Genomic DNA, 20,709 nt, shown 5'->3' on the forward strand with positions numbered 1-20,709 from the left:
ATAAACATCACAAAATTTCAATAATATTTAATTGATTATTTTTTGTAGTTATAAATTCCACATAGAAGAGTTGTAGTGAAGCCTAAAGAGGGATTATGTTCATCTTCTTCGGGAAAAAATAAGTATCCAATGTATGAAAGCGAATATATAGAATTCTTATATGGTAGGCCTCACATATATAGGATTCTAGCAAGATAATCATTTCTCAGCAAAAATTGCACGATTTTGATTTCGTTTAGTATGGTGTGTGTCAGGAGAAGAAATCCTGAATCCCTTTGCCTGCAAAAACCCGGTCAGAAAGCTCGGCTAAAACGGCATTGACAGTAAGCAAAACAACGCTGGATCCAAAGATCACGCCGAGGACTACGCCGCTGGTACCCAAAACCTTCCCGAATGTGGGCCACTCAATCTCGTCGATCTCACGCGCCACCCCGCTCAACAAGCTGTCCTCTTCTTTCTCCTTCCTCTCCGCCATCGCCTTCTTTAGTTCCGATGCCAACTCCGCTTTCGACTCCACTTCCGGTTCAGGCTCGGAACTCTCTTGGCTTTCCTCCACAACGCCGGCCACCAGAACCCTAACTTTGCTTTTCAATTTGGGTAAAACAGCCATAAATCCTCTGCTCTCAGGATGAATCACCAATTCACAGTGCCACGTCAAATAAAATTGTACACCTCATCAGTTTTCTTCCAGCTGGACAGCTGTGCCGTTAGTTTTTTAACGCCGTAACCAAAAAGGACTAACTTGCACCGTTTTTGCGAAAAGTGGGATCTTAGTGAACTTTTGAAAAAAAGTAGGACCAATTTGAACAGACCCTACGAAAAGTGGGACCAAAATAGGAATTAAACCATTATAAAATGTTAAGTAACACCATTTGAATGGAACCAAATGTAACAAAGTATGGACTAAGATATCAAACCTTAAGGGCAACCCATGCAAGCTTTTTAGCTGTAGCAGTAGATCTCCCAGATAACATCATATGTGTTGCAAGGGAACTATTAAAAAAAATTGCTTTAGCATACATTTATATAACAAAGAAAGTTGAAACATTGAGGTTCTTACGAATCTACTACATGTCTAAGAGGGCTGGGAGGAGACTTGTGCAATGAACAAAACCAGACAGTAGTGTTCTCTGATATGGAGATCATAAGTAGCTGTCAATGACACTTGAATTTGGTAATAACTTAATGGCTTAATAGCCTCTTTTGTCCCTAGTTGTGCTTGGTTATGTCAATTTGGTCATTGGTTTTAAAAAAGTTTCTACTTGGTCCTGACTTAGTAAATTTTGTGTCAACGTTATCCCTTCCGTTAAAAAACACTGACAGTGTTAATGAATTGATGATATGGCATTATAAATTGGTATCGTGTCAATTTTAAGTTGTCTGCATGATGACGTGGTAAGCAATGAAAGGTCGATGTGGATTTTACAGATTGAGTTTTAAAATTTGGGGAAGAATTGAGTTTGGACACAGGGCGTCGAGGTTCGTTGGTGCTCCTGCAAGATCTTCTCCATGCAGGACCACGCCGCTGCTGCCATCGCCTGCTACAACACCTTGATTGGGGCCCCGGCGGGTGTTAAGGCCGAGGAGCTCTATGAGAAAATCGACGCGTTCCCCGACCCCGCTTCCACTGGCAATGCCGAGTTCCAAATCGTGCTTACCATCATCAGAGATGGGTTGACGACCGACCCCACCAAGTACCACAAGATGAAGGAGCGTATTGTTGGGGTTTTTGAATAGACTACCACTGGTGTGAAGAGGTTGTACCAGATGCAGGCCAGTGGGACTCTTTTGTTCTCTGTTGTTAATGTCAATGACTCTGTCGCCAAGAGCAAGGTATTGTTCTTTTTTTGTTTTTTTTTTTCAGATTTGTTACTTTTCTAGTGTTTAGATGTTGAGCTCGATGTAGATCTGTCTGTTTTAAGGGATTTGTGGCATGGTGGCGTGTTGCGAGGTCATGGTGGCGCTAGGAAAAGCTTCTAGGTCTCGCAATGGTGGCGGTGGGAGGGTTGATTGATCTGCACGAATTGGGAGTTTGAATATTGGGAATTTTTGTGGGTCTTAATCGCGAGGAAGAAGATGATGTTGTTGGTGGTGATTTGGGTTGCGCGAGATTGATGATGAAGGGTAGGTTCGAACCTGGTTGTGAGATTTCCGACATGGTGGTGACGACGCGACATGGTGGTGACGACGCAAAATGGTGGTGACGACGCGACATGATGGTGATGACGCGACATGGTTAATGGTGGTGGATGGGTTTCACGGTGTGGGTGGTTGAAGCATTGATGGTGAAAGACGATGTGGTGGTTGCAGGTTCTTTGCGACATTGACGGTGTTTGGAATTAGGGTTTCTGCTGTTTGGGGAAGGCAAAGTTGATGTGGCAAGAGGGAATAGGTGGTCCAAAGATTAAAAATAAAATTAAAAAGAAACTGCCATATCATCAATTCATTAACACTGTTAGTGTTTTTTAGCGGAAGGGATAAGGTTGACACAAAATTTACTAAGTCAAGACTAAGTAGACACTTTTTTAAAACCAAGGACCAAATTGACACAACCGAGCACAACTAGGGACAAAAGAGGCTATTAAGCCTAACTTAATTGTCATTTACCAAAATTAATAAGTGAAACTTTAAAGTTAACAAACTTCACTTACCCAAGTATATAAGGAGAAAATATATCTCCTTCCCCATTCCAAAGCAGGTGGTGATGTATGTTTAGATATCATCAAATTTATTTCTTTCATGAGTCATAGAGGGGTCAATGAACCCATTTACATCGTTGAACCCCTTCTTGTTACTAACATCAAACATATACCTAAAATGAAGAAATAATCTGATATAAGTAACTTGATAAAAAATAATTATATAAAAAAGTTCTCATAAACTTACATCATCCACAACTGAAAGAGTGTAATATTAATTTCTTCTCTCCCCGATGCAAGCTCCCTAACATCTTGTTGATGCAAGTATAATGGGATCCGGGCTTCTCTTCCAAATGTAGTAGAATCCTAGTGTACGGTCATCGGAACATCTGAAATGATTTTAGCAAGCTCGTCTAACGCACCAAGAGGGTCGTCCTCAGATAAATGAGTCTTCTTCGGCGTAGGACTTCCCTCTTGACCTATCTGTTGTTTCATGAAAAATGTTTATGTTATAACGTCAATTAGAAGTAAATATTAAAATTGAGAAGTATATAGTACGAGTGTTTACTGGGGGATCAGATACATCACCAACCAAATGTCTAGGCCTGGCGACAAAGGACTTAAATGCCTCTTCCACAGTGAAGAACTCATCTGTAGGCACAGGAAGAACAACATCTGGTACGACAACTTCATCCACCGTGACCTTGACCTCATCTTCTACAAGCTGTACACCATGCACTACAGTGGCTGTCTCATAAACTGTACCACGAGCCACTAGCATGGTCCTAGTATCAGAGAGAATATATAGCTGACATGGACGAGTGTCATCCATATCGTCCCCTTGGGCACCAGCAGCTGAGCAACTTCCTTTACCACTTCTACCTGTCAAATTAAATGTTAGGTTATACAAAAAGTAAATTAATAAACAAAAATCATTAAGTTTACCTATAGGGGACACAACATGTTCCGCTACAGGAGATGGCGGAGGACGATTGCCATAATCCTCATAATGCTGCTGGAACTTGCGTGCAACCATTTCAGCAACTTCATCATACAACTCTGCCTGAACCTTCTTTGTGATCTCCTGCGTCATCTCTTTTCTTATGTCCTCCTTCATCTTTTCGTATGAATATGGATGCGAGGAAGACCCAAAGAACTGTCGTATGCCTATGCCATTCCCAGCAGCACGCACCCGTCCTGGGTGCTCAAGTCGTCCAATAGCTGTGGCAAGAATATCTTGACGACCTTCTTGTGTGAATTGACCTTGGGACCTCTGCTCAACCAAGGAGTCCTATCACATAACAAAACTTCAAAATCATTTGAAAGATCTATGTAATATATATATAACAAAAATAATGTAAAAATATGAGAAATGACATCTTACAATTCTTTCAGATATCTCTCTGGCAGAGTCGGAAGTGTAGGAGCCCGATGGTCTTATACGGGCTAACTTCCACTTCTCGTGCCGAGATGGTGGTGAAGGAGGAGGAGGAGGGTCACCACCCTCAGAAAGTGGAAGTCTATTATCTGACTTCTGCTTCATTATTTTTTCCTCAAGCTTCCTATATCCACCACGAGACAGTAGGTGTGAATTTTTATTCTGAGCACTTATTCGCTGTGCTTTTGACCTTTTTTCCTATGACAGAATGAAACAATTGTCATAAAAAAGAATTATGAATGATGAATTGAATGATTTTACTACACTTACCTGCCACGCCTCGGATGAACGAAGTTATACAAACTGACGCCATGTTTCTTCGTCAATTACTGAATATTTTGAACATGAAGTTTCATTACTTTTTGGTCCAAATATATATCTGGACATCAATTTTGTCTTAAACCCTCGAAATCTTTCTGCAATTGCAGATAAACACCTATTCCTTAAGCTCTCGACGTTTGGCATATCAAATGTCATCTACAACAAAGAAAGTAATAACCTTATATCAATACAAATTTATCAATATAATGAATCTAGAATTTGGAGGAATTTTGCTTAACTTACCAATAGATCTTGGCAGATGAGATTCCGATCAACCTCAGATACATAATCAAAGGATGGAGTAAGTATAGAGATACGATCACGTGCTAATACTCCAAGGTAAGAGCTAAATACATCTGCATTTGGGCCAGATGCAACTTCAGTGACCACGTCAATAATGACAGGTGTCCTCTCACCTGCATTTCTTCTAAGTATAAGCTATCGTAACCTCGTCGCTCCTCTCGTCCTTCTAGATGTGGTGGGGACTTCATCCCCTGACAAATGAGGTGACTCAGCCACATATCTGTCACAATAAATAAGATGAAATATAAATAAAACACTTATAAAATAACATATTATTTAACAAAAGCCATAAATATTTACAAAAACATGAAATTCATACATAATCATATGGATTGGTCATATATATATTCCCTCATTGTGATCTTCCCGTATTGCTTGTATATCATCAATCAGAGGGTCGTCATTCAAATTTATTGTCGTTTTAAATGGATGGTTGTCAGTAATATGAAGATTACTTAGATTCTCTTCTTTATCTTTAATTTGTCTTTTTCCTTGGAGAGCAACATACCAATGGTCAGACGCAGGATCTTTGACATAAAAACCTGACTTGCTTGATAAGCCATGATGAACGGTTCGTCTCCATAACCAACCTTTCGAAAATCAACAAGTGTCATACTAGATTCATCTATTTTGACACCACTCTTATTGTCGACCCACTTACATTCGAAGAGTGCAACAAAAAACTTAGTGTAATCAACCTCCCATATCTCTTCAATTCTACCATAATATCTCATGGATCCAATTACAGGATTTTGATCTTTGGATGTGGAAAATTGTAGCGACTCAACTTCTAGACTGATGCCACTATTTTGTACTGTGCTTTTATCATCCAAAGTCTTTGTATAGAATGTGCAATTATTAATTTCGAAGCCTGTACAACATACAACATCAAACTTCAAACCATTTACTAGCCACAACAAAGTCTCAAAGGATCGTGATTCTTTCGAAACTTCAGATTTGAACCAGGACAAGAATGTTCTGTTATGCTCCATCAACTGCCATTTCTCTATCGTGAATAGTTTTCCTTTACAACGGCTTTATGTGCTTCCAAAAATGGGATCACTTCATCTGTGTTCTTTAATATGTACAGATGTGCTTGTATCAATTATTCACGACTTTTCGTCACCACATTCACACCTCGGATGTTTTTACTTGTAGAATATCTATTCAACCATGATGTCCAAGGGACTCCTATCGGATTTGCTTTAGTCATATAATAAGAGAAAAACTCAATACTTTCTTTAGTAATATATCTTTCAATCATCAAACCTTCTGGACAATATTGATTTTTGACGTATCCTTTCAAAATCTTCATATAACGCTCAAAAAGGTACATCCATCTTAAGTATACTAGTCCACACAACTTTATTTCTCTGACCAAATGTACAAGTAAATGCACCATGATGTCAAAAAAGGATGAAGGGAAAAACATTTCTAGCTGACACAAGATGATGATAATTTCGCTTTGAAGTTCATCTAAATTTGTAGGATCGATGACTTTACTACAAATTGACGAGAAAAATGAGCACAATCGAGTTATGGTCTGCCTAATTTTTGTTTTTCCCTGGATATTTAGTAGTGTACCAATCAAGCTATCACAAATATTTTTCTCTACATGCATGACATCTATGCAATGTCTAACATCTAACTTTGACCAATATGGAAGATCAAAGAATATTGATTTCTTCTTCCAAGGGGTCGTTACAGAAGACTTCTTCGACGTTTTCCCAAATACATGATGTACTCTATTAACTTTTTCAAGAACTTCAAGTCCAGTAAGTGGAATGGGTGCATTGTCTTTCTCTTGTTCTCCATTGAATGCTTTCTTTAACCTTCGATATGGATGATTAGATTGTAAAAATCGCCGATGACGCATATACACTGTCTTCCTTCCGTGTTTTAATTGATGAGCTGTAGTGTTTTCTTCACATATCGGACATGCTTTATGACCCTTCACACTGTACCCCGACAAATTACCGTAAGCTGGGAAGTCATTAATGGTGCAAAATAACATGGCATGCATCATGAAAGTTTCTGAAGCAAAGGTATCAAATATTTCAACCCCATCGACCCACAACAACTTCAAGTCTTCAACAAGTGGCCTGAGATAAACATCGATGTCATTTCCAGGCTACTTTGGACCAGATATCAACATTGACAACGTCATGTACTTTCTTTTCATTCACAATCCAGGAGATAAGTTGTAAATTATCAGTATAACAACAGGCCAACAACTGTGATTGGTACTTAAATTACCAAATGGGTTCATTCCATCAATAGCTAAGCCAAACCTAAGATTTCTACATTCTTCACCAAATTGGGGGAATTCTTGATCAATATTTTTTCATTGCTTTGAATCAGCTGGATGACGAAGCAGCCCAACAGTTGTTCTTTCATCTGCATGTCATCTTAGGTTTTTAGCGTCTTTGGGATTCGCGAACAAACGCTTAAGTTTGGCCACGAGTGGAAGGTACCAAACTACTTTCAAAGCAGAACCACTCTTTTCTATGTGACCACTATCTTGACCGTTGTTTTTTAACTTGTATCGTGATAACCCACATTTTGGACACTTTATCAAAACTTCATTCTCATTCCTATATAATATGCAATCATTCGGACATGCATGTATTCGTTTATACTCCATACCCATCGGACAAAGAATTTTTTTTGCATCATAATTACGAGTTGGGTAATGTATTTCCATCTGGCAGCATTTCATTCAACAACGACAACAATTCTGTAAAACTCTTATCAATCCATCCATTGGTCACCTTTAAACTCATGAGCCTTAACACCATTGACAACCGTGTGAACTTAGTTGAACCAGCATACAAAGGAGTCTTCGCATCAGTGGACATCGTTTCATACACATGCGCTTGGGCAAAAGCTTCTACGCCAACATCACGGATCATGTCCTCTAAGTTGTCTTCTTCTGCTTCATCTTCCATATCCATTGTGGAATCATATACATTTTCAGTTGGAGAGACAGTTGGAAAGTCTGTTAATTCGCCGTGCCATATCCATGTTGTATAACTTCGTATGAAACCATCACAGATAAGATGTTCCCTAATATTAGCTGCGTTCAACTTCCTCCCATTCAAACAGTTCACACAGGGACATTTGAATTTGACTTCACCATCACCACTTGTACTCGCATTACGTTGCACAAACTCTATAAATTCTTCTACCCCTCTCTCATACTCAATGCTCATGCGTGGTAAATTAATCCACCCTCGATCCGTATGCATGTTTACTGAAATTATTTACACAATTTCAAGAATCTTGAATGATCACTTTGATCGTGTTTATATTCAAGGTGTGACCCTATCCCATTCAAGAAGTGACCCTATCCCATTCAAGAAAATTCATTTTTTTAGTTCATTAAACATATTAATTTTAAACAACATATCTTAAATTTCACGAAATTTTGCCAGCATTTCGCATTGGTCTTCAGGTTACACGAAATGAAAGTGATTATAAATCACAATCAAATATGCACCCGAAGATCAATACAAAACACAACGACAATTTTTCATGAAATTTAAGACATGTATATTAAAATTGATATGTTATAATAAACTATGAAAAAGTTATTACTCTTCTTAAACTGTCCAACTGGACAATTCAAGATTCAATACTTGTAAATTATTATTACCATCTCTTCTGTTCATTTGTAAAAAGTACGTTTGTTCAAAAAATCTGGAGATAGTAAATAATTTTTGTATTGAATCTCAAACGGGAAACTAAGGCTAATTGTCAACAACAACAATATATTCAAGCAAATTAATAATTACATATGCAACATGTAATATATTCTACCAAACAATATATTGAAGCAAACAACTCCCACATCGCGTGCATTCTCAAGTTGGCTTTCAACTCCCACATATTGATGTTAGTTTCTCTTCTTTCTCTATCACGTGTATCTTTTCTAGAAAATTATGTCTGATCATTATGTCTTCATTTGAAAGTAACTGGAGATTAATTAAATACTATAATAAATATCTATTTAATATTGTCTCATAGAACTTGCAATTTATGTTGAACAAGGATTGTACCTTTATCCTTCAGGCTTATTGGTGCTTGCCCATACAAAATTTAGGGTTCTCAATAGACAAGATTTATCAGTATGTGTTGGCCATGAATGGTATAATTAGGAAGAAAAGTATTAAAGTTGTTGTGTATATATATCACCTTAGTTTACATAAAAATTGGACTTTATATCTCGAATGTATATTATATTATCTTGTATGGTAGAATTTCTCTGATATGATTGATGTCCTGAGCAGACAAAAATTTTAATTGTTGGGGCTATTGCTCTCAAGGGTCTTGGAGGAGTTCTTTTCATATTTGGCAGCTCTTTTGGAGCTCTCCTTCTTGTTGAAAATAAGAAATATTTTTTTGTTGAAAATTTGACTAATTTAGAGGGAATGGTTTAAAAATAGAAGGCATATTGGAAGGAGGGGACAGGGTGGGTCACATTAGGAGTTGTGACGAAAACTTTAGAATTGAAGAAGGCTATACTTTATAATTTAAAATTTGGTATGATAAATATTGGCATAAGTATTAGGATTATGATTAATTATGCTTTTTAAGTGGAAGACTACAAGCCTACAAAAAGCTCTCACTCTCACTCTCTCTCGGAGCTAGTAAGATTCACAACGATCTCTCTCAAAGCTAAAACCAATATATAAATTATATATACATTTCAACGTCAATCACGCAAACATCATAAACAATAATTCATCAACATCAACACATAACGGTGGGGACCCAAACCCTAACTTTCTTAAACACCTGAACCTTATAATATTCAATTCAATGCCCTTCATGTGATAACATTACAACACCCTTTCAGACAACCCCAACTCACAAGTGTTTCATAACTAAACAAAACTTAGTATCATCCACAACCTTATTCTTCTAAAGACATTTCAAAAACTTACCGTGATGCACAGTAAGGGCGCGGGCAGCAACGGCTACGACGACAACGACCAAGGCAGCACCAAAAATGAAGGCAGCGAAGCGGTTGATAACAGTTGAAAAACTGTTATTTTCATGCTTAAAATTGACACAAAAAGCAACCTTTACACTTAGAAACTAGCTTGAAATCATGCTTTTCTTCATATTTTCATAAATAAGAGAGCTGGACAGGTTTATGCTTGATTTCAGTGTTTTTTGTGCAGGTTTTAAGGTGAATTTAGTGAAAGAAGTGAAGAAGGAGAGAGATGAAATCAGAAAAGACATCAAAAAGTGAAAAAGGAGAAGCCGAAGTCACCGCTCAGCGGCAGTTTACCGCTGAGCGGCACTCAGGAAGTCACGGGAGGTCCGTTGAGGGGCAAAATGGCCGCTGAGGGGAAGAAACGACTCACGCACTTACCGCTGAGCGGTACTTTACCGCTGAGCGGCACTTTTATGGGCTTGGACCTAATTTTCTGTAATTTACGAATAATATATAAGCTTTAGGGTTTCCTAGGGTTAGGATCCTTGGCAGAAACGAAGCAAACACTCTCTCTTCCACCGATTTGAAGGAGGATCTTGGATGCTCAGGCTTCCTCTTCACCTTTTTAGGGTTTTATCTTTCATTCTTTCATTGTTATTCATCTAGGTTCACCATGAATATGGTGAACTAAACTTTGTATGTTTGTTGGGGAATCAATGTAATCTTTTGAAGCTCTCATATGGAATTTGTTTTTTACATCTTTTATTAAGACCTATGCTTTCTTTCATCATTAGTTAGGGTTTTTCCTCTTTGCTTAATGCTTGCGTTATTTAACTCATTCGATGCATGATTATTGGTTTTGTCGATACGGGCACGTACGGGGAAGTCTAGATCCGGGGAATCTCTCCCAATATTATATTGGTTGTCGTTAAGCTCCTGCACTTATGAACTAATTATTAGGAATGCTAGGAATTGTATGAACTCGTAATTAGGGAGAAGCCTTCTTGAAAGGTACTTTAGAGAGTGGCATTAACAATGATGATTTGAATGTTGAATTCCTAAAATATATGAGAGTGGATAAGATGAAATTGACCCCCAACAACATATTCATACATATATTTCATTGAAAGTGTTTATCTCTTGCTTTTGTCATCGATCAAAACCTCATGCATACATGTTTATTTTCGTCTTTTGCATATAAAAATCCAAATATTTCATCCTTAAGTCTTATCTAATCAACAAATCACACAACTAAACTAGGCCGTGAGTCCTTTGGGAAGAACGATACTTGGTCTTACCAAGTTTATTACTTGAACGATTCGGTCATACTTGCCGATTGTAAAACAAGTTTGTGACATCATATTTTGGTGATCATAAATTTGTCCATCAAGTTTTTGGCGCCGTTGCCGGGGACTCGTGGTTTAACTGGTTAATTTGTGTGATTATTGATTATCTTTGACTTTAATTTTGAATTTCTGTTTTTATTTTCTGTTTTTATTTTTTCGGTTTTTATTAGATTAGATTTTATTTTATTTTATTTTATCTTATCCTCTGAATCTTTTATCTTCTGAATCTATATCTTTTCCTATATCTTTTTGTGCTAACAAATTTTTTTTCTAGGGTTTTGTTTTCTTGTGTATGCACGAGGCAATTCGAACAAGGAGCAAGAAAACAACAGAACCTCTTCTTGAAGGTCTAGACGAGAGTAGACGGAGGAGAAGAATCCGAACATCTAGAGAACTTTTCCCTCCTCCGGAAACTCTGTTACAACCATCACCACAAGGTTCTGTTCATAGCACAGAAAATATGGAGAACAATAATATCAGAAGAACTCTTGCTGACTACACCAATATAGTTGGACCTCAGCACTTTAACAGTATAGCTAGACCTAGAGTCAATGCAGCTAAGATGGAGGTCAAACCAGCACTGATCCAACTGGTGAAAAGCAACCAATTTAATAGGTTATCTCATGAAAGCCCATATGAGCACCTCACTACCTTCAATGAGATTTGCAACACAGTCAAGATTAATGGGGTGCCAAATGAAGCAATCAAACTTAGTTTGTTTCCTTTCTCATTGGGAGGCAATGCTAAACTTTGGTTGAATTCTTTCCCAGAAGGAAGTCTTACAGAGTGGGAAGCAGTGGTAACAAAGTTTTTAAACAAGTACTTTCCACAATCAAAGGTGACAAAAGGCAAGCAAGAGATATCTTCATTTAAGCAGGGCATGGAAGAATCACTGGGGCATGCATGGGATAGATACAAAAGTCTGCTAAGAAAAACACCCACGCATGGCTTTGAAGAACAGGAAGTAGTCTTAACTTTCCTTGGAGGGCTTGGTTCACAAACCAAGATGATGCTGGATGCCTCAGCAGGAGGCAATATTAAATGGAAAACTCCAGAGGAAGCAACAGAGATTATAGAAAACATGGCTACTAGTGATAATGAGCTGCACAGTGAGAGAGGAGCTCCTATGCAACAAAAAGGGGTTCTCCAATTACAGACACATGATGCCTTGCTAGCTCAAAACAAAATTCTAACTCAACAGCTGGAGACTCTGACTAAAACTCTTGCACAATTACCCAAAGAGTTGAAAACTGCTGCACAGGTACAAACCCAGTTGTGCGAATTGTGTGGAGGTGACCATATCAATGGTCAATGTGCCTTTCCAGTTGAAGCTGTAGAGGACGTTAATTTCATGGCCAATCAATTTCCATACCGTCAAGGGAATTACAATCAAGGGTGGAAACCACACCCAAGCATTGGTCAAGGACAAACTGGGCAAGCTAGTCAATATAATAAGCAGCAGCAGCAACCTACCTTCTGGCAACAGTTATCTATGCTTAATGAAAGATCAACAAGGTTGGAAGAAACTCTTCAGCAATTCATACAGAAAACTGAATCTTCTCAAAAGAGCACTGAAGCTGCTATAAAGAACTTGGAGATTCAAATGGGTCAGATTACCAAGCAATTGGAAGAAAGGCCAAATAGAAATTTTGGGGCTAATACTGAGGTTAACCCCAGAGAAGAATGCAAGGTGGTAAAGAGTGTTGATGATGAGAAAGTTGAGTTAGATACAGAAGAGAGAAGAGAAATAGAGAGCAAAAGTACTTTTCCTTTTCCAATCCATCAAGGGAAACAACTGGACTTCACAGAATTATTCAGAATGGTGGATAATGAAGCACCTTGGGAACAGATTCTACAACAAATCGCAGTTTACACAAAATCTGATGAAAACATCTCTACAAAGAAAAGACGTAGAGATGATGAAGCAAAGGAGTGTATAATTGTTAAAAAAGAGTCATTCCCTCCTAAAGCAACAGATGCAGGTAGTTTTTCTATCCCTTGTACCATAGGGAAGAAAAAGGTGAAGAAAGCTCTCCTTGATTTAGGTTCAAGTGTTAACTTGGTACCTTGCTCTTTACTGGAGCAAATAGGCAATGTTAAAGTGAAACCTGTAAAGGTTAATCTAGTAATGGCCGATGGATCTTCAAAGGAGCCATGTGGGATTGCAGAGGACATTATAGTTTGTGTTGGCAAACTTCAGTTCTTGGCAGACTTTGTGGTGATGAAGATGGAGACAGAGAACATACCTATCATACTTGGAAGACCGTTTATGAAAATGACCAAAGCTATCATTGATGTAAATGAAGGTATAGTAGTGCTCCAGGACAGAGAGGAGAGAGTGGTGGTAGACGTCTTCAAAGATGAGACGCAAGCACAGGAGGAAGAAGCTAGTTATAAAGCTGCATTTCAAGATGCACCCATGACTAGCCGTAAAGATGAAAATCTCAAGGTTGCAGGTAACCATTGTTTGTTGTTTCAGGTACCCAAGGAAGAAAATATTGGAAGAGAAGGAGAAATTCCTAGTGACTGGGAGAAAAGAAGACTCCAACTTGGCACACCTGTAAGAATCAAGAACAAGTTGTGGGTTGTGAAGGGCTTTAAAGAGAAGGAGATGATAGAGATATAGTCTCCATATTCTAGAAGGACCAAAACAGTTCACAGGAAACAGCTGAGGAGTTGGTGGAATGACAACATCAACTATAAAGAAGATGGAACTTAAACTTTATTGGGTCAAGCTAATGACGTTAAAAGAGCGCTTGTTGGGAGGCAACCCAGTGGATTTAAAAACTTTTGATTTGGCTGTGTAATTTTTAATTTGTGGACTCTATTTTTGTAACTATTTTGTTGGAGATAGCATCTACTGAAGAATGGATGCTAGGTCCTTAAGTATCTACTGAAGGATACTATGTTTGTAACACCTACTGATGGGTGTTGGTAAGAAAATTTTGCACCTACTGATGGGTGTTGGTGGATTTTGGGTCAGGCTCGTGACGTTAAACAAGCGCTACCTGGGAGGCAACCCAGTTGATTGAATATTTCTGTTTGTTTATTTTAGTTAGGGTTTGCATAAGCATTTTAAACATTGAATTGCAGGGAACCAGTGAGGGGCATGTATGGGAGGCACGTAGATTAAGAAAAGAAGGAGAAGAACACATCACGAAAGTGCCGCTGAGCGGTAATTTACCGTTGAGCGGTACTCTCGCAGATGGGCTTTAGTTCCCCTTAGCGGGACCCGAGCCCAGTAGGGTATTTTTATACCCCAAGCTGCGTTTTAGGTTTTCTTTCCAGGCTCTTCTCTGCACAAACACTCCCACATACCTTTTCCAAGGTTTTCCACATCTTTTCATTCTTTCCTCTTGAAAATTTCTCTTCCACTCACTTGCTCACTAGTGTTCCATTCAAGTTTGGTGTTGGAAGAGAGTATCTTAGATTGGAAACATTCTCATTGCATCTAGTATCTCCACCCAAGTAAGTAAAATGCATTTTGTTCATTCTAGGGTTCTTGAATTTGAATGTGGTTGTCAAAGCATGAATATTTAGGGGTTTTGATTTCTATGCATGATTTGATGATATATTTGATGTTTGAATCGATTAAACTGCATGATTATGAACTGGAAAACTGAAAATTGCATTTGGGTGGAGTTAGGACAGCTTTAAAACAAGATTTTCAAAAATCTGCAAAGTTACCGCTGAGGGGTAAACTGCCGCTGAGCGGTACTCTGCCAGATTTGGCTTTTCTGATTTTTTGTGATCTGGAATGTGGCACTGGTGGCGCTGAGGGGAAATTCTGGCCCTCAACGGTGGTTTAGCTTCGAAAGGAATTGTGTTCTATGTTTTACTAATGATTAACATCATGTTCTGTGGTTTTGTATTTGTGTTTGAAGTTAGGAATGGCATCCTCTTCAAGAAAGAGATTGAAAACCATGGCAACCAAGAGAAAGGAAAAGGAACCAGAGCAACCCCACTCTAGCAGGTTCCTCTCTAGGAAACATGAGAAGCACTTTAGGGTGGTTCAGGACAGGAGACTTCTGATGGAGAGGAAGGTTGGAATGATACCTAACTTTGCTCCTCAATTTGGAGAACAAGTGTTAGGGAATGACTGGGGAAAGCTAGCCACCTATCCTGCACCTGCCAACATAGCTGTGGTAAAGGAATTTTACACCAATGCAAAGAAGATTGGTGATTATCCAACTGAGAATTATTTGGGCTATTCATCTACTGTGCTATCAGAAACTTGAATGTTAATATTGGGCATGTGATAGCTGATGAGATTAGTGTGTGCGCCAATACCTCAAACAACAAAGCACCACTAGGACATCCCTCTTTGATCACTCACCTTTGCAAGATAGCTGGGGTAGACACTTCTGCTCCACCATTTGAGAGGCCAAGAAAAGCTATTGATGAGGCTTATTACAGACAGTATTGTGGAGGTGAGGAAACAGCTTAGCCAGTTCCACCACGCCGTGCTCGTAGAGAGAGGGGACCAGCACAGAGCCAGACATCTGCTGAGACACATGAAGCAGAACCATTCCAGATGAGGGACATGTATATGTCTCTTATAGGTGCTCAGTTGCAGTCCATTCACAGAGGGCAGGTGGCCACTGCTGAGATGATTGTGGGGATGTATGATACACCTCCAGCCCACAGGTGGACTATGGATGAATTCCATAATGTGGTAGCTTGGCCAGAGGAACTAGTGCATGGAGGAGGAGCTGGAGCAGCTGAAGCTTCAGTTAGAGAGATGGAAGAAGATGAAGCTGATGATGATGATGCATTTGAAGATGATGAAGATGAGGAAGAAGAGGAAGATACAGAAGACAGCTCAGACTGATGAGGAGTTGAGATAGCATTTACTGATAAATGCTATCATATGATTATGCTTTTGTGGTTTAAGTTTTCTGAACTTATTTGTTTTTGTTTTTAGATTAGGGTTTGATGTACTCTATTGAACACCTGGTTTGTTATGATGGTTTGCTATTAACTGTGATTGTGTGATAAGTAATGCTGAATGATGCTTATTGATTGATTGATGTTGAGATGATGTGCACATTAAAATGCTTATACAGGTGATTCACAAGCTTTGTGAACAAATGCAGGATATCATGATTGTGATTGTGAGATTAAGCAGGATGTGTATGTCAAATGTGAATGAGCTTATATGTGAGGTTTTGGGCTCCAGAGTTGTTATTGTTAAATGCTATTACTTTGAAAGCATGAATGACTTTACCTAGGTTTTCTATGATTGAATCAATTGCTTGTTTTGCATCATATGATCAAGGCTGTTTGTTGGAACCCTTTTTTATTGGCCAAATTCATAAAGTTAGCCCACTAAAAGAAAACACTTTGTGTTCTATCCTTTGAACCCTTAGCCTTGAACATAAATTGAAAAAACCCTTGATTGAAAATCTTTACGTTGAGTTAAGTAGAAGATCTTGTGTAGTATTGTTAAATGTTCAAGTTTGGGGTTGTTGGGAAAACATGAAAAAGGAAAAGCATTGAGCTAAGAGCTGAAAAAGTAAGAATATGCAAAGAAAAAGAAAAAGAAAAGAAAAGAAAAAGAAACAAAGCTCAATGCAAATGCAAAGGCAAGTTGGGAAAAATAAGAAATTGTGTTGTTATGATTCTCTTAACTCAAGGATTTTGTGATCCAGAAAAACCAATTTTCTTGTTAGCCCAGCCACATTATAAGCCATTGAAAAGTCCTTGTGATGATGCATGCTTGTAAATGTTTTTGATTGTGGTAAAATGAAAGGCAAAGTTAATTCATGTGACATTGTGATAGTAAAGTGAATGAGTGATTACCTTTTAGACACTTGTGTGTTGAGTGAAACACTTTACCTAGTGAGGAAATATTCCATTAGCACATGAACATCCATGCTTAATTGATTGGTCATTCATGAAAAAGAGCATTTGTTGGGTATTAACTGACTTTGTGAAACACTAAAGCATGTGCACATCTTGATTGAACTCTTGGTCATAAGTTTGATTGAAGTTTTTACTTATCTAAAAAGAGGATTTTTGAATGAGTGAACCATCATATGAATTGGTTGAAGATTGAGTTACATCTTGTTTGCTTGAGGATAAGCTAAGTTCTAAGTTTGGGGTTGTGATAACACTTGAAAAACTGTTATTTTCATGCTTAAAATTGACACAAAAAGCAACCTTTACACTTAGAAACTAGCTTGAAATCATGCTTTTCTTCATATTTTCATAAATAAGAGAGCTGGACAGGTTTATGCTTGATTTCAGTGTTTTTTGTGCAGGTTTTAAGGTGAATTTAGTGAAAGAAGTGAAGAAGGAGAGAGATGAAATCAGAAAAGACATCAAAAAGTGAAAAAGGAGAAGCCGAAGTCACCGCTCAGCGGCAGTTTACTGCTGAGCGGCACTCAGGAAGTCACGGGAGGTCCGTTGAGGGGCAAAATGGCCGCTGAGGGGAAGAAATGACTCACGCACTTACCGCTGAGCGGTACTTTACCGCTGAGCGGCACTTTTATGGGCTTGGACCTAATTTTCTGTAATTTACGAATAATATATAAGCTTTAGGGTTTCCTAGGGTTAGGATCCTTGGCAGAAACGAAGCAAACACTCTCCCTTCCACCCATTTGAAGGAGGATCTTGGATGCTCAGGCTTCCTCTTCACCTTTTTAGGGTTTTATCTTTCATTCTTTCATTGTTATTCATCTAGGTTCACCATGAATATGGTGAACTAAACTTTGTATGTTTGTTGGGGAATCAATGTAATCTTTTGAAACTCTCATATGGAATTTGTTTTTTACATCTTTTATTAAGACCTATGCTTTCTTTCATCATTAGTTAGGGTTTTTCCTCTTTGCTTAATGCTTGCGTTATTTAACTCATTCGATGCATGATTATTGGTTTTGTCGATACGGGCACGTACGGGGAAGTCTAGATCCGGGGAATCTCTCCCAATATTATATTGGTTGTCGTTAAGCTCCTGCACTTATGAACTAATTATTAGGAATGCTAGGAATTGTATGAACTCGTAATTAGGGAGAAGCCTTCTTGAAAGGTACTTTAGAGAGTGGCATTAACAATGATGATTTGAATGTTGAATTCCTAAAATATATGAGAGTGGATAAGATGAAATTGACCCCCAACAACATATTCATACATATATTTCATTGAAAGTGTTTATCTCTTGCTTTTGTCATCGATCAAAACCTCATGCATACATGTTTATTTTCGTCTTTTGCATATAAAAATCCAAATATTTCATCCTTAAGTCTTATCTAATCAACAAATCACACAACTAAACTAGGCCGTGAGTCCTTTGGGAAGAACGATACTTGGTCTTACCAAGTTTATTACTTGAACGATTCGGTCATACTTGCCGATTGTAAAACAAGTTTGTGACATCATATTTTGGTGATCATAAATTTGTCCATCAGCGGCGACAATAGAGGCGGCACAGATAAAACGAACGACTCACGACGACGACGAAGCAACAGTGGTGGCGGCACAGACGAAGGAACAACGCGAGGAAGCAGCAAAGAAGCAGAAGCAACGAAGCTTATTTCATGCGCAGAGAAAGAAGAAGAAGAAGAACGAACCAGTAGCGCGAGAAAAATGAAACGTGAGCATGAACTTAATAAACGATACTACCTCGGTTTTCAAAAACAACCGAAGCCATACAACAGTATATGCCTCGGTCAGAAGATAACCCGAAGCCGAAATTGCCAATGACACCGTTTCTAAAGCAACCGAGGTTGTAACTCTTGGACAAAATGAATTGAAGCTTCAAAAGGTCTTCAAAAAGTGGTACAGGGCAGAGGTGGCAGAGGCTTTGTGCCTCGGGTCTGAGAAGAACCGAAGCAGTACATCCTTTTATAAAGTTGTTACACTCTTTGATAACAGTTGAAAACCTGTTATTTTCATGCTTAAAATTGATACTAAAAGCAACCTTTAACACTTGAAACGAGCTTGAAATCATGCTTTTGGTCATATTTTTAGAAATAGGAGAGCTGGACAGGTTTATGCTTGATTTCAGTGTTTTATGCAGGTTTTAAGGTGAATTTGGTGAAAGAAGTGAAGAAGGATAGAGATGGAATCAGAAAAGACATAAAAAAGTGCAAAAGGAGAAGTCGCAACTACCGCTCAGCGGCAGTTTACCGCTGAGCGGCACTCAGGAACTCACGTTGGATCCGCTGAGGGGTGAAAATGCCGCTGAGGGGGAAGAATCAACTCACGCACTTACCGTTGAGCGGTAGTTTACCGCTAAGCGGCACTATTTTGGGCTTGGGCCTAATTTTCTGTGTATTTTAGAATAGTATAGAAACTTTAGGACGTCCTAGGGTTTGTATCTTTGGCTGAGACGAAGCAGACACTCACTTTTCCACCCCTTTGAGGAAGATCTTGGACGCTGAGGCTACCTGCTCATCCTTCTAGGGTTCTATCTTTCTTTCATTCATTATTGTTCATCTAGTTTCACCATGAATATGGTGAACTAAACCTTGTATTGTTGTTGGGGAATCAATGTAGTCTTGTGAAACTCTCATATATGGAATTTGTTTTAACATCTTATTTTAAGATTTATGCTTTCTTTCATCATTAGTTAGGATTTTTCCTCTTTGCTTAAAGCTTGCATTGTTTAACTCATTCAATGCCATGATTATTGTTTTTGTCGATATGGGAACGTACGGGGAAATCTAGATCCGGGGATTTTCTCCCAATAGCATATTGGTTGCCTTTAAGCTTCTGTGCTTCAGAATTAATTATTAGGAATGCTAGGAATTGTATGAACTCATAATTAAGGATAGGCCTTCTTGCAAGGTGATTTAGAGAGTGACATTAGCAATTGATGAAAAGAATGATGAATTCCTAAAGTATATAAGAGTGGATAAGATGAAATTGATAACCCCAACAGCATATTCATCCATCTAATTCATTAAAGTGTTTGTATTCCTCTTTTCCATTGTTCAAATTCATGCATACATGTTTAATTATTGTCTTTTGCATTTAAACCCTACAATCAATTGTTAACAAGTCTTAAATAATCAACAAATCATATAGCTAACTAGGCCGTGAGTCCTTTGGGAAAACGATACTTGGTCTTACCTAGTTTTATTACTTGATACGATTCGGTCACACTTGCCAATTGTTAAACAAGTTTTTGGCGCCGTTTTTCGGTGTTCATAAATTTGTCATCACTCTTCCAGCTCCTGCTCTAGTTCTTCAACCGATATATCATCGCTGCAAAGTCAAGTTAACGAAACACATGAATCAATTAGTAATCCAATTTTGATTCCAAAGTTTCAGGCTTCAAAGTGTATGAATTGAAACTAAACATGGTAGAAAGCGAAGAAAACCTGCTTGGATCCTCTTCCAAAGCTAGGTCACCAACAAATGCTCCCAAATCGAACACATTCTTTTGTGCATTGCTGGTTTCACCAATAAGTGACATCAAAATTCCATTTTCGGACTCGTGAAAACAGTGCATAGCACATTCCCCCAAACATACAATTATACCCAAAAGAACATTAACACAGGGGACAAGCAAATCGTACCACATACAAGCACTCAATCACACTAAAATAACTCTCCATCCCTGAAATTTCTTCTTCTCCATGGCCAAACCCAAAATCGCAAGACACTAGAAGAAAACCCCATTCAAATCCCTAAAATCAGAACATGAATTCAAACCCTAAATCAATCACGAATTCCATCCAAATCTTTATCACTGCTAAGACGCTGGAAAACGAG

The 20,709-nt window shown here is 38.4% G+C and overlaps 1 protein-coding gene and 2 pseudogenes across 1 annotated transcript; all 3 read right to left on the minus strand.

The window, feature by feature from the left end:
• Positions 1–191: 191 nt before the first annotated feature.
• On the minus strand, positions 192–610 carry LOC124825384 (preprotein translocase subunit SECE1 pseudogene; annotated as a pseudogene).
• A 2,272-nt stretch (positions 611–2,882) lies between these two features.
• On the minus strand, positions 2,883–3,732 carry LOC148206129 (uncharacterized). The gene is made up of 3 exons (XM_088106712.1): positions 3,585–3,732; positions 3,208–3,521; positions 2,883–3,005 (listed from the first exon to the last, which is right to left on the minus strand). The coding sequence occupies exons 1-3, from the start codon at positions 3,730–3,732 to the stop codon at positions 2,883–2,885; spliced, it is 585 nt and encodes a 194-aa protein (XP_087962838.1).
• Positions 3,733–3,752: 20 nt separating this feature from the next.
• LOC148206130 (uncharacterized) lies at positions 3,753–20,446 on the minus strand (annotated as a pseudogene).
• Between the last annotated feature and the right edge of the window lie 263 nt (positions 20,447–20,709).

The sequence above is a fragment of the Vigna umbellata genome, chromosome 1 (assembly GCF_029865625.1).
Source record: "Vigna umbellata cultivar VRB3 chromosome 1, Vumbellata_1.0, whole genome shotgun sequence".
NCBI classification, from domain to species: domain Eukaryota; kingdom Viridiplantae; phylum Streptophyta; class Magnoliopsida; order Fabales; family Fabaceae; genus Vigna; species Vigna umbellata.

Excerpts from the sequence above, each read along its gene's own strand:
- LOC148206129 (XM_088106712.1), bottom strand. The coding sequence starts at position 3,732 with ATGACGCAGGAGATCACAAAGAAGGTTCAGGCAGAGTTGTATGATGAA. Across the intron at positions 3,522-3,584 it reads ACATGTTGTGTCCCCTATAG|GTAGAAGTGGTAAAGGAAGT; the intron begins GTAAACTTAATG and ends TTAATTTGACAG. Across the intron at positions 3,006-3,207 it reads GTGATGTATCTGATCCCCCA|GATTCTACTACATTTGGAAG; the intron begins GTAAACACTCGT and ends ACCGTACACTAG.